This window comes from Phocoena sinus, chromosome 2 (assembly GCF_008692025.1).
Source record: "Phocoena sinus isolate mPhoSin1 chromosome 2, mPhoSin1.pri, whole genome shotgun sequence".
Lineage (NCBI taxonomy): Eukaryota > Metazoa > Chordata > Mammalia > Artiodactyla > Phocoenidae > Phocoena > Phocoena sinus.
Window position 1 is genome coordinate 150156528 of NC_045764.1, and position 24616 is coordinate 150181143.

The 24616-nt window shown below is 53.4% G+C and overlaps 1 protein-coding gene across 8 annotated transcripts in view; it reads right to left on the bottom strand.

Annotated features, from left to right (window-relative positions):
- LTBP2 (latent transforming growth factor beta binding protein 2) overlaps nt 1–24616 on the bottom strand; it is a 102060-nt gene that overhangs the window by 62321 nt on the left and 15123 nt on the right. For all 8 annotated transcript variants that reach the window (XR_004348348.1, XR_004348345.1, XR_004348346.1 and 5 more), the window contains exon 3: nt 16637–16883. Coding sequence is in view for 3 of the 8 variants with exons in the window: in XM_032622086.1 (XP_032477977.1) it covers nt 16637–16883 (247 nt within the window). In the remaining 5 variants the exon portion in view is untranslated. The remainder of the gene's footprint in view (nt 1–16636; nt 16884–24616) is intronic.

Below are 24616 nucleotides of genomic sequence, written 5' to 3' on the forward strand. Positions count from 1 at the left end.
TGGGGAGGGGGCAGAACCCAGGGAGCCTCGCCTGCTCAGAACTGCACCCTGCTCTGCCCAGTAGCTGGGGAGAGAACACAGCACCCTGCTTCCTTGCAGGCAGATAAGAGGCGGAGGCTGGTAGAGCTGTGCACGTCTGGGGCATTGTCTGTGGGACACCGAGTCCGGGCCTGAGGCCTGGCTCCCACTTCTAGAGCAGCATTACGTAGGTGCTGCCTCAGTGTCCCAGGTGTCCAGAGACCCCTCTGAGCCTCATCAAGCCCCTCCACCCTCCAGACCCCTCATGCCTTGGTCAGCTGCGAACGCTTTGCCACTGAGCGGCCTGCCTCACGGGCCGCACAGCCCTTGCTCCTTGAGACTCTGCATTGCCTTTTTTCTCTCCTGGATGGGCCAGGGTGCTGGGCAGGAAGCTGGAGTGGGCTGCCCAGGCCCTGGGATCACACCTAGGGCACCTCAGGGGGCAGAGAGGGGAGGAGGAGGTGCCCTGAAGGGCTGCCCAGGGCCCCAGGAAATGCCCCTCATTTTCTACGTAAGTTTCATTTTGTCCAAGTGTCAAACTGCCAGGCCATCACCCTCTCCCTCCAGCCAGGAAGGAGATAAAGGAAGGGTCCCTCCAGGAGCTCCTCTGCCTCCTTCTGGGCCCAGCAAGACTACCCAAAGGGCTGCAGCACCGCCAGGGATACAGACCCCGATAGGGGAAAGGAGGGAACTGGATCTTACCCTCTTTTTTTTTTTTTTTTTTGCGGTACGCGGGCCTCTCACTGCTGTGGCCTCTCGCGTTGCGGAGCACAGGCTCCAGACGCGCAGGCTCAGCGGCCATGGCTCGCGGGCCCAGACACTCCGCGGCACGTGGGATCCTCCCGGACCGGGGCACGAACCCGTGTCCTGTGCATCGGCAGGCGGACTCTCAACCACTGCGCCACTGGGGAAGCCCCTTACCTTCTTTATATCCTTCATGGAGTCATCACAGCGCTGGGCAGACAGCTGCCACCCCCCAGATAGTCATCACATTGAACATTGAACTCTGTGGCTCCCAGCACTCTGGCCTCACTGGAGCCATCTCCCCAGCCCAGGCCAGGTCCCACTCCACAGCCATCCAGGGCCAATGAGCAGTCTAAAGCCTTTGGCTCCAAGTTCCCCCAGGAAGACGTGTCAGCTTGTGGGGAACCTGGAGGTCATGAATTCATCATCTAACCACTGCCAAGGTCTACTTGTGAGCACCTCAGATGGTACGTGGTCCAACATGGGCACTGAGGGAAAAGCATCTGGCCCCCCGAGGGCTTACAATCCAGGCAGGGAAGCAGGAGGCAGGGGAGGGCTGGCACACCTGGTTCCTTTGTGTGGATCAGAAAAGGGGCCCTGGGCAGCCAGTTTACAGAGGCTGCCCTGCTTCCTTCAGGCTGATGTAGCATGGTGCCAGGGCTGGGCAAGCGGAACGTAGGCTAGAGTGTAGCCCCATTCATCTCCTGACCTTTGTGTAGGGTGCAACCCGCCCCCCCCACACCACCCCCCCCCCCAATGCACAGTGGTCCTGGGAGAAGACCCTGCACATGAGTGTTTCCTACAATCCAAGAGTGAAAAAGCAGCAGGTAGTCAGGTGAGCAGCCTGGCCAAGATGCTCCAGGCCTCCCTACGCAGGTGTAGCCCTGGGTCTGGATGCCTGGGGAAGACATTCTAGAAGTTGTGTGATGTTAGCTGGAGGAAGGCATGGGGAGGACAGGGTCCACCCAAGGCCGAGAGAACCACGAGTGCAAAGGGACAAATCCAAGAATGTGCTGGTGATGGTGTTCAGGGGGTAAGCAGGTGTATCTGGTTAAAGGGAAAAAAGGAAGGGCCAAGGATGACAATAAATAACGGCAAATAGCTGCATTTATTTGCCAGGTACTGCTCTAAGCACTTTATGTATATAAACTAATTCAGTCATCATTATATGAGGAAGTAGGTATTATGATTATCCCCATTTTACAGGTGACGCAGAGTTGCTAGGTAACTTGCCTAAGGTCACAGAGCCAACGACTAACAGAGCTGGGAATCCGACACAGGAGGCCTGCATCTGCACCTCGCTCCCGAGCCTGTGCTCTAAACCTCTACACTAGGTCGTGGCTTGAGAGCTATGCTTTGGGTCTGAGCTTTAGAGCCTTATCCTTTGGGTCTCACGTATAAAAGGGAAGCCTTGAAGGAAGGTGTTTTTACCAGGAAGGAAAACAAGGTTAAAAATGGTCTCTGAGGAAGGCGATCATGGACAACTCCTCCCTGGAGCTCCCACCCACGCTGACCGCCCAGCTGCCTGGCCAAGAGTGCTCTCCTCCCCCATCCCTGCCCCCCAGACGTTTTCTCAGGGCATCTGTGGTCCCCAGGGTGAGGCAGAGGTGAGGCAGTGAAGTCTGTGGAGTACAGTACTCCACACACACCCACTGGTTCAAGTAACTGCTCTGTTTACGGAAACTCAGGCACAGAACAAACATCGCTTTAGAAAGGTCCCCAGTGCCCTGCAAGGCGGCTCTCACTATCCCCACAGCACCTGTGAAGCACTTGCGGTGAAGAGACAGTAAGTCTCTGGCCCTAGCTCACGTGTCCCATGAATGGCAAAACCCAGGATTCAAACCAGGTCTATCACACTCCTCCCAGCACTGCACCCTCCCTCTCACCGCAAGCTGCTGCTGCATGAGTTACAGAGAAGCAAGTGAAAAAGGGAAGTGGTTGGAGAGGTGAAGAGGTGAAGGGAAAGAAAACACGAGTCAGGGCGTATGGGCACCTGGAAAGTGCTACAGATCAGAGGAGAGAACTTTAGGCTGGGGGGATTGAGTTTGGACCACTTCCCAAAGCCATGAAGAACTTGGTACGTCTCACCACCACCAAATGGGCCATGAGACGCCCACTTCTTGAACCCCGAGTTCCCAGCCTGTGGTCTTTGGGACCCATCTTCCTTCCATGTATGTTCCCCCAACCCCTGGCGGGCACACACGTCCATGCACACACGCACACACACACACAGACACAGACACACACACACACACACACACACACACACACACACAGCTTAGCTGGCCTGCCTTATAGGACAGCAAACACAGGCCTGTGACTTCAGATGAATTTACCCCACCCGGACAGGCCCACTGTAGACAAAGGCAGCTGGAGCCTGGGTCAAGGATATACTTCTCAGGGGCTGGTCAAAGTCTTGGCAGCCTTCAGCCAGCCTGCTCTTCCAGGGCCTGGAACTCTTCCCCAGGACCATAAACAAAAGGAGATTTCTAAAAGACCTGGGGGCCCAATCTGAGAAGCCTTCGCTCATCCCAAACCTACCAACCAATTATGTGCCATATACCTGCTACACGCACTTCATTTTAAAATTTTTACTAGGCTCTTTACGCTTGAGAGTGTGATTTTTTTACGCTTTACTTGATTAGTGCAAACCTATGCTATAAAAACTATCATTCCCCATTTTACAGAAGAGAAAACTGAGGCACAGAGAAGCTGTTTACTTGCCCACTATCACCACCGGGCAGGGAGGTGCTGGGATGGGGTCTCAAGGTCTGAGCTCTGTACCTCTGGTGGATGACATTCCCCAACATGCTGCTCACCCTTGGCTAAGATAGGAAACCTCACCAGAGCCAGAAACACCTTCAAGTGGTCTGGGGAAACTCTCAGAGTTTCCAGTTACCGCTGTCGCTATAAACAAAGCGCTCAGGTAATCCCAGAGTCTAGGGACAAATAAGAGTTGGTGCCATTCATAGGACACCTAAAAGGTGTGTATATGCATTTACGTATGTTAGTAAATCCTCCCGACAATTCTATTAGTGGCAGGCATCCCCATCTTACAGATGAGAAAACTGAGGCGCGTGAGGTTAAATCACTTGCTCTGGGCAGCATAACTATTAAGTGGCAGAGCTGAGATTCTAACCCAGACGTATCTAACAATAAGACATCAATTATGCCACAGTTGCTCCCTCACACACTATTGCCTGCTGTAGGGGCTCTGACCTTGACCCAAGAACCTCCAAAAAAAAGAAAGAAATGTGGAATCAGTTTGTTCCTCAAGGGTGTGGCTTGGCTGGGGTCTCAAGAGGATATCCCCGCCCCTTGGAGTACCAGATTCCCTCCAGAGGCCTCTGATGCAACCCCTCCCCACCCTCCACCCCCGCTGGCTGGGTGCACCCTTGGGTGGACACGTTAGGTAGCAGTGAGGAGCCCAGGCTCCGGGAGGAAACCGAGCGTGGGCGACTGGCTGGAAGCAGAAATATGGTATCTCCAGAGGTTTTGATTTGCGATCTTCATTTTGCAAGGAATGGGGATTTTTTTTTCTTTTCAAAAAGCAGTGGATTTCCTTGAATTTTAGACCTTTCACAAATATTTTTTTAGGAGAAAAAAGAAGGAAAAAATCCCCCACAAAATGCCTGTCGCAGCTACTCACTTCCACATTGAATCACGGACACAAAACCACAGCTATGTGGCTAACAAAGGAACTATGTGTTTTCATATCTTGTTATTGGAAATCATTTAGCAATCTTCACTATGTCATCTGCAGACAGACAGACAAATAGACGCGCAGACACACCCCTCTGGGTCCTAAGCCGCCAATCTTACAACCTCGGTCATCAGATAACTTTGCATTTCACCCATTTTCCCTTTCTAATCCTTTTCTGGGAAATTACACAGCAAGGCTTAAATCTTCCTCCTTAGCCCCTCTCCAGAGGTGGGGTGTGTTTGTGCACATGTGTGCCTGCCAGTGATTGGAGGAGGAATGCTGAGACACTGATTCAGTTAATTCCACAAGTGGAAACAAGTATACATTTCACAGTCCCTTTTTTATTAATATTATCATAATAGCACTTTACTTTGGTAAAGTGATTTTCACCTGGGAAGCTTACAGTGGCAAATTAATTAACTGAGGGCAGATTTACAGATTGCATAACTGGAAAAACTACTGGACCCATAAATCAGAAACATCCTCTGCATCCCAGACAAGGGGTGAAACCTGATATATATTTGAAAACCTTGAGCTCAAAAGGAGAATTCACAGGGCCTGAAAAATCTCCATTATGATTATGATTTTTGAGGCATGTTCTCTCTGCACAGCTTTCCACTCTCTCTCTCTCTCTCTCTCTCTCTCTCTCTCTCTCTCTCTCTCTCTCTCTCCACACACACACACACCCCACCCCAGAGGGCTACATTCACTGAGCAGCCACAGTTCCGTACAAAGCAACCAGATGGGATGGGCATCCCCCTGGGGCATCTGAAAAAGAGCATTGACTGTCTTTCTGTTACCTTGTGGCTTCATCTCTCCCTAACCTTTCCTTTCAAACAAAAATCCTAGAGGACTTAGGTCAGTACAGCCACAAGCTCAAAATGTTCATCGTTACTACTTTTTTTTGTCGGATGCTGGAAACTGTATACATTAACGTTTTAATGCCCCAACAACTCCTCCAGGCTCTCGCCAGCTTTCTGGAGTTTCCTGAAAAGACACAAGATGCGTTGCCTGACCCAGTCCTCGGCAGCTCCCACGCCAAGCTTGCTGCTCTGCACTGGCCTGAGCTCACCTGCTCTCGGGGCCACTTAGCCAAATGGCTACGAGCACGGGTTCCAGAGTCCTGAGTGGAGCTGGGCTAGAATGGCCCTTCCTGTCAGTTTCCTCCTGGTGGAGAATCGTCCTCATAGGATCCTTGTGAGGAACGGTTAAGGTGCTGGAGATCTTCCACTTGTCTCTGTGGACCTTTCTCTGTCCCATTCTGGGACCTAGGAGGCTCCTTCACCCTGTCTTCCAGTCCTGTTCAGCCCACATGGGACCCCAGCAAGAGGGCAGAGGGCAGCAGACGGAGTGGAGGTATTGATCCTCCAGTTCCCTCCTGACGGGCCACTGTGGGTAGTGGTGGCTCTATTCCTCTGCCGGAGGTCACAGCCCTGTTGTGGTCCTCTCCTGTGGCTGGAGCTACTCTGGGTTCCAGTAACCGCTGACCCCTTGTCTCTTAGACCTGCAGGGCTAAGGGCTTCCCTATACTCTGCTTCCCTTGTTATTTCCTTTGACCCTGTCCACACCTTTGCAAATAGACCCTTTATCAAATTGTCCTCACTGAGTGTGCCGTCTGTTTCCTGCTGGAACCCTGACTGATACAGAAAAGAAAGAGTCTCAGCTATCAAGTATTGAGCCCTTAGCTACGTGACTCAGCACTTCATCCACTTTGACTCATGGAAGTGAAGAGATTCACACAACATCAAGCGGCTGGGGAGCAACAGAATCAGATGAAGCCGAGGTCTGACTCATGACCACTATGCCGTATGGTCCCCAGTATCAAGTGAGGTGGTGCCTGTAAAGTGCTTTGCACAGTAGGGCCGGCTGACTCAATAAAGCTTCGTCAATGGTAGGTTAAAATAACAACTATACCACACTCAGAAAACCCACAGTCCTAAATTCTACTCCAGCGTAACGCGAGCCCCGCCCTAACCACAGTCCTAAGGTTGAACCTTCGTTCTAGTACCACACTAAAGTTACGCTCCAGTCTAACCGCACCACCACCCTATTGTGAACTAGAAAGTCACCTCGACCACAACCTTCATCCCACCCTTCGTAACCCAAACATTCCTCACCATAACCACCGGCGGAGGCTAAGATCAGGGCTGTGGGGAGAATGGGGAGTCTCTCTGCCCTCCGCACCTGGGAGCTTGCCCCCTCCCAGCGGCAGGAACGTCCCACATCCCACTCCATCTGTTCTCCCCTCGTTGGACTCAACGCAACTGGCAAGAGGCATTTATGCAACATCCACTTGCCTCATGTAACTGACTGGTGACTTTGGTGTGGGGAGAACCAGGAGGGCAGAACACCTACACGAGGCCTGGGACAGAGCAGAGGCGCCAATAAATCCTGTTGGTGGTGATGATGAGAAAGGAGAATTAGAAGACAAAGCTGCTCCTGGCTTCTGCATCACTTGGCTGCCGGCTCTGGGCAAACAGGAGGTGAACAGCTCTCATCTCAGAGATCTGTAGAGGGCTGGGGCCAGGCCTGGGCTGGGAGGGAGGCCCTCTCTGGAAGCCAACCTAGGGAGGGTCCTGATAACCCTCAGCTCTGGGATTGTCCTAGAAAAGGGAGTCAGGCAGTCTCCATCAGAGATTTCGGGGCCACCTCAGGCCAGATGTCCACTTTCAAGCTTCAATACGAGAGGCAGGAAGAGAAGAGAAGTATGCAGGAAGCAGACACCATTTCCCTGGAATCTGCCCACTTCACTGCATGGGGAGCGGAGAGGTGTTAGAAGGCCATGGGCCCCTTTCTCCCTTGAGCATAAAGAGGCCTGAGCTTGGCCTCTTCATCGACCCAGAAGTGTCTGCCCTGGGCCAAGCATGGTGGAAGGAAGAGGATTTGCAGGCTCCGCTGCTTGGAGACGAGGCACACCGACCCCTCCCTCCTCACGGCCTCTGTCGGGCTCTCTCGGCCTAGAGCGAAAGCGAAAGCATTGCAAGACCGCGTCCGTCCAGAGCCTGTGTCCTTTTGTTTTTACACTCAAGTACCCTAAGGCCAGCTGTGGCCCTGAGCTCCGTGGGCCTCGGGTATTTGTGTGGGTTAGAGAGGTGCATGTTAATACTCTACAAAGTCCAGAGGTCCACCTCCCTTTCGGAGAAACCTAGGAGGGGCCTCAGCAGCCAAACCCAGCTGGAGAGGACTGCCTTGAAGCAACATGCTTTGTGGGGGAGATGGGAGACATTTCCCTCTTGGGAAGAAGCCAGGTCCAGGGTCACCACATACAGCTGCACAGGCTGTGCACTGCACAAATCTTGGAGTACCTGTCATAGAGACTATGAATGGGACAGACATCTCCTGGTGTGTGTCCAGGGACTGAAAGGTCCAGCACACACAGCCTGCCTCCCTCTCCTCCTCGGTGGAAATGGAATGCTTCAGACCCACCCCGCTACTCCAAGCAGTCTCTGCTGGGCAGGGATGGGTGGGGCTGGCAGGGGTTAAGTGCCAAGGAACATTACACAAACCTTAAAGTGGCAGTGTTTCCAGAACCCTCTGCAAACAGCAGGGAGGGGGACAGGGTGGTGAAGGAAGCTCTCAGCTGAGACACAGTTCTCTTCTACTGTCTTCAGAAAGCAGCAGCAGGGCTTCCGTGATTTCAGATTTGGGAAAACAAAAGCCTTTCCATTTGTTCTGGCTGGAGGCCCATGAGTGAGCATCTCCCTCTGACTACTCCCCTTTGAGCCCTCCCTCTTCCAAACCCGCAGCCCCAGGGAAGAGCAGGCATGGGACTCTTCTAAGGCCCAAGAGATAGAAGAAACTGGGAGGAGACCCCTTTACAGCTGTTGCAGCCCCTGACAGACTCCTGGAACTCCTAAGGGTTTGCTAAGCCCTGCTCTGGCTGTGCTCCAGTCACCCTTAGGAGAGAAGCATTGCTCTCTGCCTGCCTGGCTCCAGACCCCTGAGACCAAGGGGCACAGGGCAAGCAGGTACCCACCTGTTGGGAGAGCCCCCTTCCTGATCAACAACATGCCAGGGGATGGGCTGAGTGTCAGCTCAGAAGGGAAGGGACCTGAGACCAACTTTCTTTGCTCCAGGCAGCAACAGAGGATACATGGTGACAGGGATGCTCAATCAGTAGATAGTTGTTTATTTATTTATTGAGTGCTTACCATTATTTATTGAGTACTATTCTAGGAGCTGGGGATATGTCAGTGAACAAAACAGCTCACACTGTACTTGGGGAAAAACAGACGGTACATAATAAACATAATAATTAAATTATATGTTATGTTTGTGGAAATTAAAAGGTGAACCAGATGGGGGCATCCTCAGGTTAGGGGTTTATAATATTAAACGATAGGAAAATAGGAGACATCTCCCTCCTGGGAAAGAGCCAGTTTCAGGGTCACCACATACAGTGGCACGGGTTGTGCACTGCACAACTGCGCTGTACCGGTCCCAGAGACTATGACGTGAAGCACATCCCCTAGTGTTGTGTCCAGTGGCTTAGGCTAATTCTAAGGTTAAAACCTTACAAAGGTGGTCAGGGAGGGCCTCAGTGAGGAGCTGCTCCTGAAACTGAGCCAGGCATGTACAGAAGGCATAAGTAAGTATCCCAGCCCACTGTCAGGACTGCAAAATAACAGGAATAACCAGCATTTGCGAGGCCCATTACAGTTCACAAAGCAGTCTTTCACCCACATTGTTTTAGTGGGTGAAACCTCCCAGAGAGGAAAGAATGATCCTTCCCTTTCTACAAATAGAGACATTAAGGCTTAGTGAAGTTAGGTGGCTTGCTCAAGGTCATGAGGTTAGTTAGTGGCCTAGCTTGGAAACCAAATTGGATATTCTGATTCTAAATCTTTTCAAAATAGTATAGTGAAAATCCTGAGGGTTGGGGAATTCCAGAAAAACCCCAGGGAGCAAGCTTGGGGCTCAGAGTTATAAAAACAAATCAGAAAAATAGAAGATTAAAAAAAGAAAGAAAAGAAAATGAAGGAAGGCGTTCAACCCCCGGAGGTCCTGAAAGCTTGACTCAGTCAGGATTGTAGGGTTGAGTCAACCCAGCACAGAGGCACCACTTGGTGGCCCTGAGGAAGCGGGTGATGCAGGATGAAAGATGTAGGCTGATTAACCCCACTGCAGCCTTGCCGAGGAGGACTTGAGGCTTACCGTCAGGGAGAGCTAAGGTCTGCCCTGGTGAAAGGCATCACGTGTCCTTGTAACGACCTTGGAAGCGGGTAAAGGGGGAGTAAGCACATTTCACCATCGGGGATGGAAAATGGCCAGGCTGGAGGCCAGAGACTGAGACCATTAACTCTCGACCTCAGAGAAGATCCACTTGTTGCTTCTGATTTACAAATATAGAAACTGAGGCCCAGGGAGGACAAGGGACTTTTCCAAGATTTCCTAGCATGAGTTGGTCTCTCATCAGGTCCCAGGTGTATCAGAGAATAGCCTTGGGTCCGAGGGACTGGAATAAGGAGGAGGGAGGACCTACAGGGGATTATGTGGCCCAGAGGCGTGAGCAAAGTCGTGTGGCAGCATGCTGGAGCCCAGAGCAGAGGAAGGGAGTGGGAGGGAGGCGGCCGCAGCTGGAGCAAGGCTCAGAGGACCCCGGCAAGCCTTCAGACTGTCCCAGAGTCAGGATCTCCTGGGTTCCCAGGGCAGGCCCACCATCTAGCTGCCAACCTTCGTCCTGCCTCAGTTTCCCCATCTATAAGCCCAGGTTGTGGGTTGGAGAAGAAAACCCCTTCTGGCAAGCGGGGCATCTCACTGATTTGCCATGGGCATGGGGGAGTACGCAGGCATGGTAAGACGTTTCACGTTTTCCGGACACCCTACTGACCTCTCTATGTGCGTTATTTCAGCGAATCCTCGAAAACACCCTCTGAGATGAGCATCCGTTTTCCCACTTCAGAGAACCTGAGTTTCAGTGAGACGAAGCGACTTGCACGACTAGTTTGTGAGGACACTAGGGTTTAAATACTACCTGACTCCAAAGCCCAGCGCTTCCCCGGCACACGCGACGGGGTCGCCTCCTTGCACCTGCTGCCCTCTCCCCAGGTACCTCATTTGATTCTAGGTCATCCATCTCCTGGGCAAATGCCTTGCCCTTCTGTCAGGAAGGATGCCTGGGTCCCCCCTGCGGCGGGTCCCAGTGCAGACTGGCAGAGACCACCCCTTGGGGCAGAGTCCCCGCACCCCCTGCAGGAGGCCTGGCAAGGCCTGGGGGTGAGGGGAGGCCGCGCTCCCGCAGGAAACCTGCGGGCTTACCCTCCGCCACAGCAGGTTAAAGGTCACACACTGGGAAGCCCACGAGGGCCCGAGTGGCGACGACGTGGGGCTGAACAATGCCGGGTCCTGCTGGGGAGGCGAGTCCTATGCCACCCACCCGTACCCAGTGGCCCGGTGCCCACCCCCGAGGCCAGGCCTGCGGCAGGAGCTGCACTAGTGCCCCTGCCCTTCTTCCCTCTCCCCACTGACAAAGGCCCCCCCGAGAGGCCGGCCACCCCCACCTCGGAGCCTTGTCAGCAGAATGGGGACATTGGGAACCCACTGCAGGGCTTATGAGAGTAAAGGAGAGACCGTGGGGAGACAGCCAAGCTGCCCTCAGCAGGGTTGACTCCACTCTACTCTGGGCCCGTCGTGTTCGAGGTGCTGGAGATACACTGGCAAAGAAAACAGATAACAGCCCTGTCCTCCTGGGCCTGACGTTTTACTGAGGTAAGAAATTAATACATAAGTAAAATACACAAGACGTTAGCGCTGTGGAGCAAAATAGCTGGATAGGAGTAGGGAGTGTTTGCGGGTGTGCGGTGTAAAATCAGGTGAACGTAGGTGGGGTTCCCACTGAGGAGAGAAGACCTGGAAGGGGGAAGGAACCAAGCCATGTGTGTATCTGGGAAGAGGGTTTAATGTCGGTTGAATTGGGTCCCCGACCCCCCAAAAGATTTCTTGAAGTCCTAACTGCCAACCTATGAATATGAACTTATTTGGACATAGGGTCTTTGCAGATGTAACTAGTTAGGGTTAGAGGAGATTATACTGGATTACGGTGGACCCTAAATCCAATGACTGGTGTCCTTATAAAAAGAATACCCCCCGACACACACATACACACACACACACACACACACACATACACACAAACACATACACACACACACACACACACACACACACAATATGTGACGACAGAGGCAGAGATTACGGTGATGCAGCTACAAGCCAAGGGACACCAAGGATTGCAGGGAGCCATCAAATGCTAGGGCAGAGGCGTAGGACAGATTCTCCCTCAGAGTTTCCCAAAGGAGCAATCCTACCAACACTTTAATTTTGGGCTCTGCCCTCCTGAACTGTGAGAGAATACATTTCTGTTGTTTTAAGCCGTCCTGTTTGTGGTCATTCACTATGGCAGCCCTAGGAAAGGAACACAGGACTCCAGGGAGGGGGGACAGCAAGTACAAAGGCCCTGAGGCGGGAGCATCTCTAGCATATCTGAGGAAAAACCAGTTGGCCAGTGTGGCAGAAGCAGAGCGAATGAGGGGAGCGAGTGGTGAGAGCTGATGCTGGAGATGTCAGAAAGGTTTTGGGGGCCAGATCATTCATGTAGGGCCGTCCTTGTGGCGAGCCCTTGATAAGAGGAGCTATTACACTGCAGATGGAGGGTCCCAAATGGCGTGGGCTGCAGTGTGTGGGTGACCCCCGTGATCTTTGTTCCCTGGTATTATGCCTTTGAATATGTATATAAATGGCAAAAGGAAATCAAGGCTGCAGGTGGAATTACAGTTGCTAATTAGCTGACCTTAAAATAGGGGAGAGTGTCCTGGGTTATCAGGGGGCCCTTAAAAGTGGAAGGAGGCAGAAGAGTCAGTGAGAGATTCCGCTGAAGAGGGAGACAGAGGGCAGAGTTAAAACATGAAGAGATCACCCTCTGTTGCTGGCTTTGAACAGAGGAAGGTGGCCACAAGCCAAGGAATGTGGGTGGCTTCTAGATGTGATGGCCCTCAAGTGACAGCCAGCAAGGAAGTGAGGCCCTCAGTCCTACAACTGCAAGGAAGTGAATTCTGCCAACAAACAACCTGAATGATCAAGAAAACAGATTCTCCCTAGAGCCTCCGGGAACTCAGCCCTGCTGATATCTTGACTTTAGCCTGGTGAGCCCCGTGTCAGATGTTTGACCTACAGAACTGTGGGATAATACATGTGCATCGTTTTAAGCAGCTAAATTTGTGGGGTGTGCAGGGAGGAGGAGATCGAGAAGAAGAGGGAGAGACCGACGGGGACAGTAAAAGGAAGGCTGACCCCAGCTGCCTTCTCAGGGAACAGCCCGCTAAGAGCCACGATCACGGGGCCCACAGCTTCCCAGCATCTCCCTGCCAGCCCCGCTTGTCCACCTCAACACTGTCCTCCAGGTCCCTTGCTGTCCAAGCGCCGATCAAGCCTGCCGAGGATGTCCCCAGGGCTCCACCTCTAGGTCCTCCGGTCAGACTAAGGAGTAAACTCAGTGGAGGTCCCTCCCATTCGGCGAATTGTTGTGACACCTCCCTCCCCCCCTCCCCCATAGGGCTGGTGAGACGGCCTTGGTGGAATACCCAAGCCAGCCAAAAGCCACTATTGGTGCTACTGCTGGATCACACCACCCGAGACTGGGCCTGGGCTCTAACTTCTCCCCAGAGCAGGTCTGCACGCACACACACACACACACACGCACCCCAGTTTTCTGTCTGCTTTTTGCCACACAAGTCCTCATGGCAAAGAGAACCAGCCTGCTGATGGCTAGCATGTACTGAGCACTAACCCATATCAGGCACCCTACTAGGTGTTCTACTCAAATGGTCTCATTTCACCCTCTCTGCAATCCTACCAGGTGGAGACTATCGACTCAGAGCTGTTAGGCTATTTTGCCTGATGTCACACAGCTGGTAAGTCCAGAATTGGACTCCAGGATTCCCCGAATCCAAAGCCCAGGCTCAGAACCTCACTCCTCCAGGGGTGGTCCGTGGGCCAGTAGCATCAGCGTCACCGGAGACCACGTTAGAGATGCTCAGCCCAGACCTGCCGCATCAGAAGCTGCATGTCAACCCGTTCCCAGGTGATTCACATGTGCCTGTTTCAGTCTGAGAAGCACGGTGTGAAGCGCTGTTTTCCAAGGCCTGCTGGTCCTCGACTGTTGTAACCACCTCCTCCCCCAATCTCTCAAGGCCCTTCCCAGCTGCCTAGGTCTTGCTCCACAGGTGGGGTAGGCTCTCTGCCCAGCCTGGGGAAGAAGCCTGAGCCCCGGGCTCGGAGGGAGTCTGCAGGCCCCCCGCGGCCAGTCCAGGCTGCAGCTGGACAACATCAATCCATGTCTGGCTCTCTGCAGGGCGTGCTGCCTGCTGCCCGAGACTCGCCTGACCCCTCCCTCTCGTCTTCCTTCTGAGACACAAGTCTCTTGGCCTCTGTCTAGTGCTCTCCTGAAGGTGGCCTCTGGCCATCACCAGTCCCGGCAGTGTCTCTCCTCCCTGGACGTTTTGCAGCGTCCCCCACCCCCCACCAAGAATGCCCCCTGCATTTATGTCACTCCCTTATCTGGACACCAAGGGCTTGTCCAAGTTGCCATCAGGAGAGAGTCCAGCGGCTGCTTGGGAAAGCTGGCCAAGTTCACAGGAAATGTCTGACACCACCAGGCAAGTGGGATTTGGCCTCCCAAAGCAAAACACAGCTGGGCCAACAGTGGGCCGCTCGGACTTTCCCAGATTTCATGGCATTGACACGCCAAGGCAGAGAGAGAGAGAGAGAGAGACATGGAGAGAGAGAGAGAGAGACTGGGCTGGCCTGGAGGCTGCAGCTCATTAAAAACATTACAGTAGCCCCTGGCCAGGGAGCCTGTGAAACTCAAAAAGGACAGCCCTGCTGTGGGCCGGAGACCTCAGCCCAGGTCTTCACCCTCCCCTGCCTCTCGCACACCTTCGTGGGGGGACCGAAGCCTCACAGAGCTGGTCCTCCTTCCCTCCCAGCCTCCTCCCCGCCCAGCATCGAGCCTCGTCCATTTCTTCATTCAGCTTGTGTTGACTGAGCACCTACAGGGTACCAGGTGTGGTATTAGGTGCCAGGGATGTGTTCATGAAAGAGGAGGGCACAGTAGTCCCTGCTCTCACGGAGCTCCTGGTCCAGTGAGCAAATGCACAGACTGTCCCGAGGCAGAGTGAAAAGCGTGACACTGGGGAAGCATGGAGCCTCCCATCCTCCCACACTCTGAACACCACTGCGGGTGGTGCCCTTGGTTCCAGGGCAGGGTTCGGGTTCGGGGCCAAATGGGCCCTTGGTTAGGTAAGTCTTGGGTTGGGAGCAAGCAACAGAAAGCAATGCAGATTGAGCACTTCCTGCAAGCTGGGACTGCAGGAGGCACTGTGGGGAAATCCAGTGTGAGACGCAGGCGCTGCCTTCCAGGGCGCAGGCCACACCGTCTGATTGCAGGCTCAGGGTGCAGACTCACAGCGATGTGTGTGCCACGTGTGTGCTGCAGGGGGTCAGAGCCTGGTGGATATGAGGGAGTAGGTGCTTTTTGGAGGAAGTGGGACTGGGCCTTGAAAAATAGAAGCGGGATAGGCTGGGAAGATGGGGCAGGGGATGTCAAAAGCCTTCTGACTCAAGGGTACAAGGAACAGAATGACCTGCCAAGCAACCACCCCCGACACTCACTTGTGCACGCACACAGGGGATAAATCTATTATAAAATGAATGAATCCCACAAGCCAAAAAAGAGCTTGCAGGGGGAAAGCCAGGCTGGAAGGACTCTGCTCCCATCCTGCCCCGGGGCTGGCCCTGGAGCTGCCACCTCTGGGGCTCCTCCAAGTGCCTTCACACCAGGCCCACCCACCTTGGACCCAGAGCCGGGACCAATGGGAACAAGGCTCAGGCCCTGCCCAACTGGTCACAGCCGATCCCAGGCAGTTCACCCTGCCCCCTGCATTGTCCATCTGGCCCTTAGCTCTGCCCCCCATCTCTGCCCCAGCATACTAAGGCCTTGGTGAAAGAGTTTGGCTCTTCTGGTTTTAACTTTGGGGCTCCCTAGGCCTTGACCCAAGTTCATCCTTCTGTTGTTTCTTCTCCTGGCTGCTCTCGGAAACCACCTGCTTGTTTGGGTGGCCAGGGCCCTGGAAACGCCCTTACTGAGACCCTGGTCTGGCCCAGCCCCCATTGCCCCTCCCCCTTCAGAGTTGCTGGACAACCTTGAGCTCCTTTCCTTTCTCTCCCGAGCTTTCCCCACTGGGGACCTGGCCTCGAGGTCAGCCTCTTCTCCCTGATTCTCCCTGATTCTCCCAGCTTCCTCTGGGAGGGCAAATCCTTTTTTCGCTGAGTTCAGCAAGACAAACTTTTTTTGACAAAAAGTTCAAACATTTCAGAAAGAAGTTCCTAAGTAGGAAGCGAATGGAAAAAGTAACCTGAAAAACCACAAGGAAAACACAGCCCCCAGAAATGGACCAGTTTACAAAGTTCAGATTTCCTGAGCTGAGCTAGGAAATGTCTAGCCAGGTCGGCTGGCAAGCAGCCCAGGGAATCCTGCCCATGAACACACCCCTTCCCACTTTTTAATCTTCTCGCTTCCCCTACGTGCTCCAGCTGCCCCTCCGAGGAGACAGGTTAGCACTGGTGGTGACTGAACTGAAGGGGCTTCTTCTGGTAGAGGAGCCCTTCCTGCATCACAGGGACCACAGGCAGAGAAGTGGGAGGCGGAGACAAACATTTATAGAGTTTACTGTGTGCCAGGCACTGTTCTAAGCCTTTTCCTCATAGTCACTAACTTAACCCTTACAATACCATGACTAGGATTGTCATCATTTTCCCCAACTTACTGATGAGGAATCAGAGAGATAAGTAACTTGCCCAAGGTCGCCCACCTAGGAAGTGGCAACACCAGGATTCGAAACAAGAGAGCCTGGTCCCAGGGATGTGCCCTCTTCAGCTCTCTCCCTGGGGCCTGGAGAGTAAAGATTTCCCCTCCCACCTCCCCTGGGCGCCCTGCCAGAGCCTGTGCCACCCCCGTACCTGCTGCCCTGCTCGCCGCCCCTCTGGTGGAGCAGAAGGGAAAGGAGGACTCTCCGGCCTTCTCCACCAGGGTCTTCACCAAACGGGCCGAAGGAAGAAGCCCCTCCAGAGAGGCTGCGCCCCCAGACCGGAGGCCCCGCTGAGGAGGGGACTCACCTGGCCAGCGGCGGCTGTGGTGCTGGCGGCCGCGCTCTGGCCGTGGTGCTTTCTCTGGCCGCACTGCTCCTGCGATGGTTGGGAGACCCCTGGGCTGAGCGTCGGGGTGCCAGCCTGGAGTTCTGGGGGTCGAATTCCTCCTCAGGAATGACCTCTTCACAGCGGGCTCCGCGGAAGCCGGAGCGGCACACGCAGAGCTGGGGCCGGCTGCAGGAGCCCCTGTTCTGGCAGGGCGGCTGGCACACGGCTGGAGAGATAGGGAGAGGGTGAGGGTCGCCTGTCAGCGTCGGACAACCCATCAAAGACTGGGTGACCCGTCACACCAGCACCCCCGGCAGAGCACCCAACATTGGGTTGTACATATACTGAAGTGCTCCCTTTTTGTTGTCTGTCCATCTGGGGACCTGGCCTGCCGGCGTGGCTTCCTCTTCTCTCTGCCTTTGTGTGTGCTGCTTCCCCTCCCCAGAGCTGTTTCCCTTTCCTCTCCACTTACCTAAGTGCTACTGTTCCCTCCAGGCCCCCTCCCCATCGCTGATGACCTGCCTCCAGCAACTGCTCCCTCCTCCGAACAGCTAGGACGAGTGTTCACCTTGCACAGCACTCAGGCCCTATAGGCCACCATCAGCGTGATGGGTTTGCTATGTATGTGTCTCAACTCCTTAACTAATATGGTCAGCGCCCTCAAGCGCAGCGGCTGCTCCTCACACCTCTTTGCCTCCTTAACTCCTAGCCTATGCCTAACAATGACACAATCAATATTATTTTTATTACGGCAGCTACTATCTGTTCAGCGCTACAACATGCGAGGAACTGGGCTCTGCACACACTGTCTCATTTAAGCTTAAAACAACCCTATACAGCAAGTGTGATTATGATCCTCATTTTACAAATGAGAATCTCTGAAGCTCGGAGAGGTTAAAAGATGTGCCTGAGGTCACCCAGCTAGGCAATGGTGGATCGAGGATCCAGTCCAGGTCTGTTTGATGGAAAAGCCCAAGCTCTTTCCACCCCACCGCCTCCCAGCAGGGCTGAACCATCTCTAAACCTTGGCCTGGAGGTGATGATGAAACAAAAGGGATCTGTTGGCTTCAAGTCAGCCACCGAATGCACCCTTGGCCTGGGAAGCTGCACGTCCCAGGTTGGCTCTGGTGGTGGAGACCACAGACCCTCAAACCCATCTCTCTCCAAAGCCCATACAGTCAATCTTAGATTGAGGGAGGATGTTTACCAGCTCCTGCATTCATTCAGTGAACATTAACCGAGCACTCACTAGGTGTTAGACTTGTGGTAAAGAGGATCCCTCTCTCAAAGAGTGTCCTGTTTCACATGGAAGCCAGGACATAGGTCATGTGATAAGTGTCGGTCAGAGCCTCTAACCCAGGCTGAGGCAAGAAAGGGAAAATCAGGAAAGGCTTCCTGGAGGTGGTGATGTTGACCAGAGACAGCAAGGATGAGTAGATTGGGCATCGTGTCAAACAAGGGCAGCCTGTCTACTCAGGGGAGGGTGGGGAAATCATAGGTCTCGCTGCAGGATTCCAACCATGAGCTAGATCCTGAGGCTAGAGCATTTTCCTCAGTGCTTGGGCATCCCTTCCTGGCAGCCCCAGGCCTCCAGGTAAGCAGACTGTGTAAGAGAATTGTAAACCTGAGCACTTCCCCAAACACAAACTGCCACCTTGGCAGGATTTTGGCCTATCACCTGGCTGCCACTCCACCTGCCCAAGCAGAGTCAGCCCCCACCTGACCACACGCCAGGCCACTGTCACCACCACCACCAGAGACACGGTCTGCTGGGGCCAGCCCTGTAGCCAAACCAGGGCCAGCGAACACTGGGGAAGCAGGTTTGCCCAGGACAGGTGTCAGCCCTGGTTTATTTTAGGGAGGGAGTAGAAAGGGAGGGCCTGAGTGGTTTCCCGTGTGGACCACAGATGCTACATCACTCCTAGCCCCTCAGATCCACATGCCTCTGCCAGCAAAGCCTGGCGTGGGTGAAGGGAAGGTCACACAGCCCCTCCCAGTCTCCGTGTCTCTTCTACCTCTGCGTGGGTGGTCCCTGCCCTTAAGACAGCCTTCAAAACTAATTTAGCTTCTGTCCTTCCCCTCCTGGGCCCCAAGGATGGCCCATCCTTGACTTCAACAGTAAGATCTTTCTCTGTCTAGAAACCCAAGGCCCCAAATCTTGCAAGCCGAGCCCATGTCTTCCTGAGACTCGCTTACTTCTGGTTCTGCCCTTATTCGCCAATACATCCGCAAACATTTAGTGAGCATCCTCTCTCGGTCAGACTGGGTGTCGGGGGGTACAAAGACAACAAGGCTGGTCCCTGGGTGGAGGAAGCTCTGCCAGGCGGGAGGGTTCTCAGAATCATGGAAGCCCCTTGCCCCCAGGCACTTAGGTCCTCAATGAGGACAAGGGTTGGCAGACTTTGGTTGGTATGATGAACAGCTCACAGAAAGTGGGTGTTTGGGGGGAAACTATAAAATTGGCATGTAAAATATGCATGTAATATTGCATGTAAAATATGCATCTAAAAATATGCATGTAATATTGTGGTTGATAAAAGTTCTAAAAGGCTTTCAAACCAGCCAGACTTGTTGGCAGAAATAAACCCGTTTGGGAAGATAACCTTTCTGGACCAATCGTTTATGATACTGCACAGAGGCCAGATCTGCTAAGAAAGGTCCTCCAAGTGCTGGGTTTTCAGAGCCAGCTCTCACCAACTTCATTTGTATCTTCCTCTGAGTTGTCTCCATAAGTCTCAGCAGGAAGTGATTTCCTTACTACAGTGTTCAAGCGTTTTGTTCTGAGCCAAGCATCTGCATTATGGGATTGGAGCATAAACTCCTCTCCTCTCTCTCCACTCCCCCGAAAGCCACCCCACAAATGGCCCCAAATGGTGGCTCCAAGTGCCTATCTATGAAAGGCGCCATTCTTAGGACAGTGTTTACTGGTCTGCCGTGAAACAAGAAAAATAAAAACAGTTTTCTGTGTTTTTGTGATGCTATTTTTTCCCACTTAAAAAGTGTCTTTTATTTTGAGAGTATTATTGTATTACTTTTTTGGTGTTCAAATGTTCTTTTAAAATTAAAGGTGATGGCAAATGGTAGTTTGTTTTTCTAATATCCTCACTTAGCAAAAGGAAAACCTGGCTATTGTACTCTGGTACCTAAGATGTTTGGGGATATTTACTGGTGCGTGAAATCCAAAAGTTTGGAACCCTTTGGGAAGGAGGGGGGCGATAGCGGTCATGTGCCTTTCATTTAAAGGAAACTGAAGCAAAATATTCCTGAGGCAAATGAGCACAGATTTCAAAACTGAAGTATCAGAAAGGGGATCAGCCATCACAGAATCGCCCCATGGCAGGGGCTGTTGCATAAAGCAAGGACGGAAATGCCGAGGCACCCCGGAGACGCAATTTCATGCAGTGCTGTGGGAATTTTAAGAGAGAAAATTCCCAACCGTGACGGGCTGGGCAGTCTTCGTGCTTTGCTCTAGGAGTCTCATTCCTCCCATTTTCCCACAAGGGCAGAGGTCATGCCTTATACTTGAGAAATCAACACAGGATGGGGTAGATGGCTTTAATGAGTCTTCGGTGATTGATGATTGGTGAGAGGTTATCAAGCATGATACCACGAGGTCAGTGTTTAGCCATCGAGGACACACCCAGCCCCTCCCCGTGAGGGGCTGGCATCCTCAGAGCCCGAAGGTGATGCTGCTTCCAACCTCCCTGTGCCCGCTCGCCAATGCCAGCCTTTAGCCATTCAAAATTTGGGCTCCACCTGAACTCTGGCTTCTCCACACTCCCCTGGCACTCTCTCTCTCACTGAGGATTGGACATGTGGAAAGTTTCAGCTTTGGGAGTTCAGCTCTGTGGAGGTAGCCGTATGCCAAAAGACAGGGGAATAAAAAGAAAACTCCCGAAATTACTTTGAAACAGGAAATAGAAGGCATCGTTCTCCCGGGCCCCCCACTCCTGGCTGTGCCCCTTCTACCTTCACTCTGCTCCAAAACAGTCAAGTAGAGGTTTGCTCAGATTTTCCAAACAAAACCCCTGCCTTTGGGAGGAGACCAAATGCGGAATGGGCATGCCTGGGGGAGAGTCTGGAAATAGCTCCCACCGTGTAGGCTGCTCCTACCATCCACTCAGAGCCCTTGCGACCAGAGACTTGGTAGCAAAAAGAACATGGGGTCGGGAGTCAGAAAGATTTGGTTTGACCCCCGCCCCGCTCAGCCACATCCCAGCTGCGTGACCTTGGGCGCGTCTCATCTCACTGAGACGCCTCAACCAGTGCCTCAGCTGTCTCATCCATAAAATGGGTCTGACAATTCCTGCCTCAAAGAGTTGTGTGAGTCTCAACAGAGATCATGGAAGTACTTTGTACTCTCTAAAGCTGTGCTGTCCAATGCTGTAGCCATGAGCTATATATGGCTGTTGAAATGGAAATTGATTAAATAAAATTTAAAATTCAGTTCCTCAGTTGCACTAGACACATTTCAGGGGCTCACTAGCCACATGTGGCTCACAGCTACCACGGTGGATGGCAAGATATAGAACATTTCCACAGAAAAAGTTGTATTGGACATCAATGCTAAGTTAAAAAACAAAAAAACCACACACCTAGTGGCAGAAGCAAGAGGGCTTCTGAACTTCTCTGCCATGACCTTTTTCCCAGGAAAAGACAATGACAAGGCAGGCCCTGGTTAGAGAGATGCCCCAAGCACTGTGGTGCAGAGGCAGGGCTGCTCTTCAGGTGTTAAATACAGCCCGTCCCCTCTCTACCTCCTTCCACCCCAGCCAGGTAGGGCTTTTGTCATCAGCTCTCTCTCCTGGGATCTAGAGATGCCTTCTCCCTCCGTCAATTCCATTAGGTGAGGCACCGACTTTAGGGTGGGCCCCTTAAGCCTGTGCCCTCCTCCGAGGCCTCCAGTACCAGGCCCTCCTGTCTGGGAGATGAACCTACCTTCCAGATTAGACTCTGGGCCCAGCACCCCCATATCTGAGGCTCAGCTGCTCCTCAGATTAAAGCTCCATCTTTCCTAAACTCTGTGTCAGTGGGACACTAAGGACCTCCCCACTGAGTACCTGATCCCTCCCTCAGGATGGGGCTCTGTCCCTTCCACACCCAGAGGCGTTTCTAGGCAGGACGGTCACCCACCACCCTCAGTGCTGCCCTTCCCTGGGCCCGCCCCTCACCTTAGACCCCTACCTGGAGGCCTCAGTTTGCCCTTGGAATTCACGTAACTGGGGGTCTACATGTGACCCTGAGCTGTTTCTCCACAGCCTTGACCTTTGGTTTCCACAGAAAGGGGATCCTGATGTCAGAGCTCCCCGAGGCCAGGAAATCCCTCACTGGCCTTCACACACCCTCAGAATCCACCGAGGACTCATCCTCTCCACACCCAAGCTCTGCCCAGGGGCTGTGTCCCCCAAGCCCCGACCTCAGCCCCGAGCCCCCAGGCTGTGGGAGAAGTCAGGTCCTCAAGGATTCGGCCCAGTCCCACCACAGCTGTGCTGGGGTCGCAGCTCAGGATGGCTGGAAACAGCACTGGGGCTCAGGGGCCAGCCAAGCGCCCTGCTCCAAAATTGCAGTTGTGTTCACATAAAAGCCTTTAATGAGAGAAAGATGCCGTTCTTGGCCTCTTGTGCACGCTCTGCAGACGCTGTCTGGCAGGCCGAGAGGGCCTCTACCGTTTGGCGGCCGGAGGGGAGGAAGGAGGGTTGTGAGTCAGACCTTGGCCCCAGCCCATCAGCATGGACCGCCCTGCTAATTGCATTAACAAACACCGAGATACTGGGCCAGTTGGGGGCCAGGGGCTGGGGCAGAGAGCAGCCCCAATTCCCACTGGCTCCAGCAGGCATGAGGAAGGGACCACTGGACAGGGCTCGTGGCCCGGGGCAGAGGCCTGGGTTTGCCTCTAGCTCCTGCTCTAGAGCAGATGAGTCACCTGTCCATCCCCATCACAGCCCTGAGGGCTTTTTCTGGGAGGAGGCAGGGATTTAAAGGCCTCAGTGCCAGAGAGGCCGGGGAGATGAGAGAAGATGGGGTCCTGGAGCAGCCCCCATCAGGGACAAGCCCGGGGACCCAGCCTTTTCCAGGGGAGCAGCTCCAGGGCATGGAAAACAGTTCTGTGGCTGACATGGAGCCATCCAAGCCCTTCTGCAGTCACACCGGCTCCGTGCCCAGGACCCATGTAGGTTGAGAGGGAAGCAATACACCATTGCCATTTACAACTCAATGAAGGCAGGGGCAGAAGTGTGGAGGAGAGAGCAGCCTTATAGTCAAAGACACCTGCATTTGAATTCCAACCCCACGACCTCAGGCAAGTTCCTTCACCTCTGCGAGTCTCAGCGTCTAGAAAGTGGTCGTGTGTCCAACATTTACTGTTTGCTTAGGATGGTAAGCAAGACAGACAGTGTCTTTTTCTTCATGGAGACTCCAACTTAGAGAAATTCATAAAACAAGTGAAAAAACAAGCAGAGGAAGAGAAATAGGGATATGAATGGTGGAAGAAACAATACAGGGGCTGGGATCCAGAGTAACAAGGCTGCTGGAGGCAGCTCTAGACAGAGCGGTTATGGGGAGCTGGAAACGAAGACAGGGAGCAGCTACATAAAGAGACAGGAAAAGCAGACAGAGAGAGCAGCATGTGCAACAGCCCGGGGGCAGCACATTCCAGGAACCCAGGCTGGATCTGGTGAGTGAGGGGCTGACAGACGAGGCTGGACACACTGCCACAGGAAGGTTTCAATAGGGATGTGTTGTGATCTAACTTACAGAGAAAGAACTGGAGAGAAAAGGAGACAGTGGGAGCAGTCAGCCAGCTGCAGCAGTCACCCAGGGGAGCGTGCTGGTGCCTGGGACTAGAGAAGCAGCCTGCGGGGGTTGGGGGGGCGGGGGCGGGAAGCAAACAGACTCTCAAGAGATTTAGGAAGTAAAGCAAACAGGGCTCAGGGATGAACTGGATAGAAGCCTGAGCAAGAGGAGGTGTCCTGAATGGTCTGGCTTAAGCATTCACATAGATGGAGATGCCTCTGACAGGATGGGTAAGACCTGGGCAGGGATATTGGCTCAGAGGGAGGGAAACGATGCGCTCACTTGGGGTGGGGGTGGCTGGGAGGCATCAAGAGCAGATGTTGAGGAGGCGGCGGGACAAAAGGAGCCTGGAGGTTGGAGCAGAGGACTGGCTGAAGATGTATATAAATCTGAGTGTCATCAGCCCAGAGACGATGTTTACATCCATGGGAATGCATTAGATCATTCCAGGAGCAGTGCAGTGAGAAAGAAAAGAAGGGGACCCAGAACTCGGTCCTGGGAAACCCAGTGTTTAGTAGCGGGCAGAGGAGAAGCAGTAGCCAGGGACACAGGAGGGGCCAGGACAGAGCGTGATGTGACGGCCACTCACAGGGTGAAGGGAGTTGAAGGGTTTAGCGTGGTCCCTGGTACAGAGTGAGCAGGGCCACTCTTACTGTTGCGTGTGAATTGCCTGGCACAGTGTCTACTGGTACTCAATAATGCTCTGCTTGCTTCATATGGCCCCCTCTTTGTGTGGGGGATTTAGAAGATCTGGGGAAAGTCCTGAGGCAGCCCAACATCAAGATGTTAGGTAGAGGGCTTCCCTGGTGGTGCAGTGGTTGAGAATCTGCCTGCCAATGCAGGGGACACAGGTTTGAGCCCTGGTCTGGGAAGATCCCACATGCCGCAGAGCAACTAGGCCCGTGAGCCACAACTACTGAGCCTGCGCGTCTGGAGCTTGTGCTCCACAGCAAGAGAGGCCGCGACAGTGAGAGGCCCGCGTGCCGCGATGAAGAGTGGCCCCCACTCGCCGCAACTAGAGAAAGCCCACACACAGAAACAAAGACCCAACACAGCCAAAAATAAATAAATAAATAAAATTTAAAAAAAGAACTTGGCTTTAAAAAAAAAAAGATGTTAGGTAGAAAAGGAGAAGCCAACCAAGGAGGTGAGAAGAGGCAGCTGAGA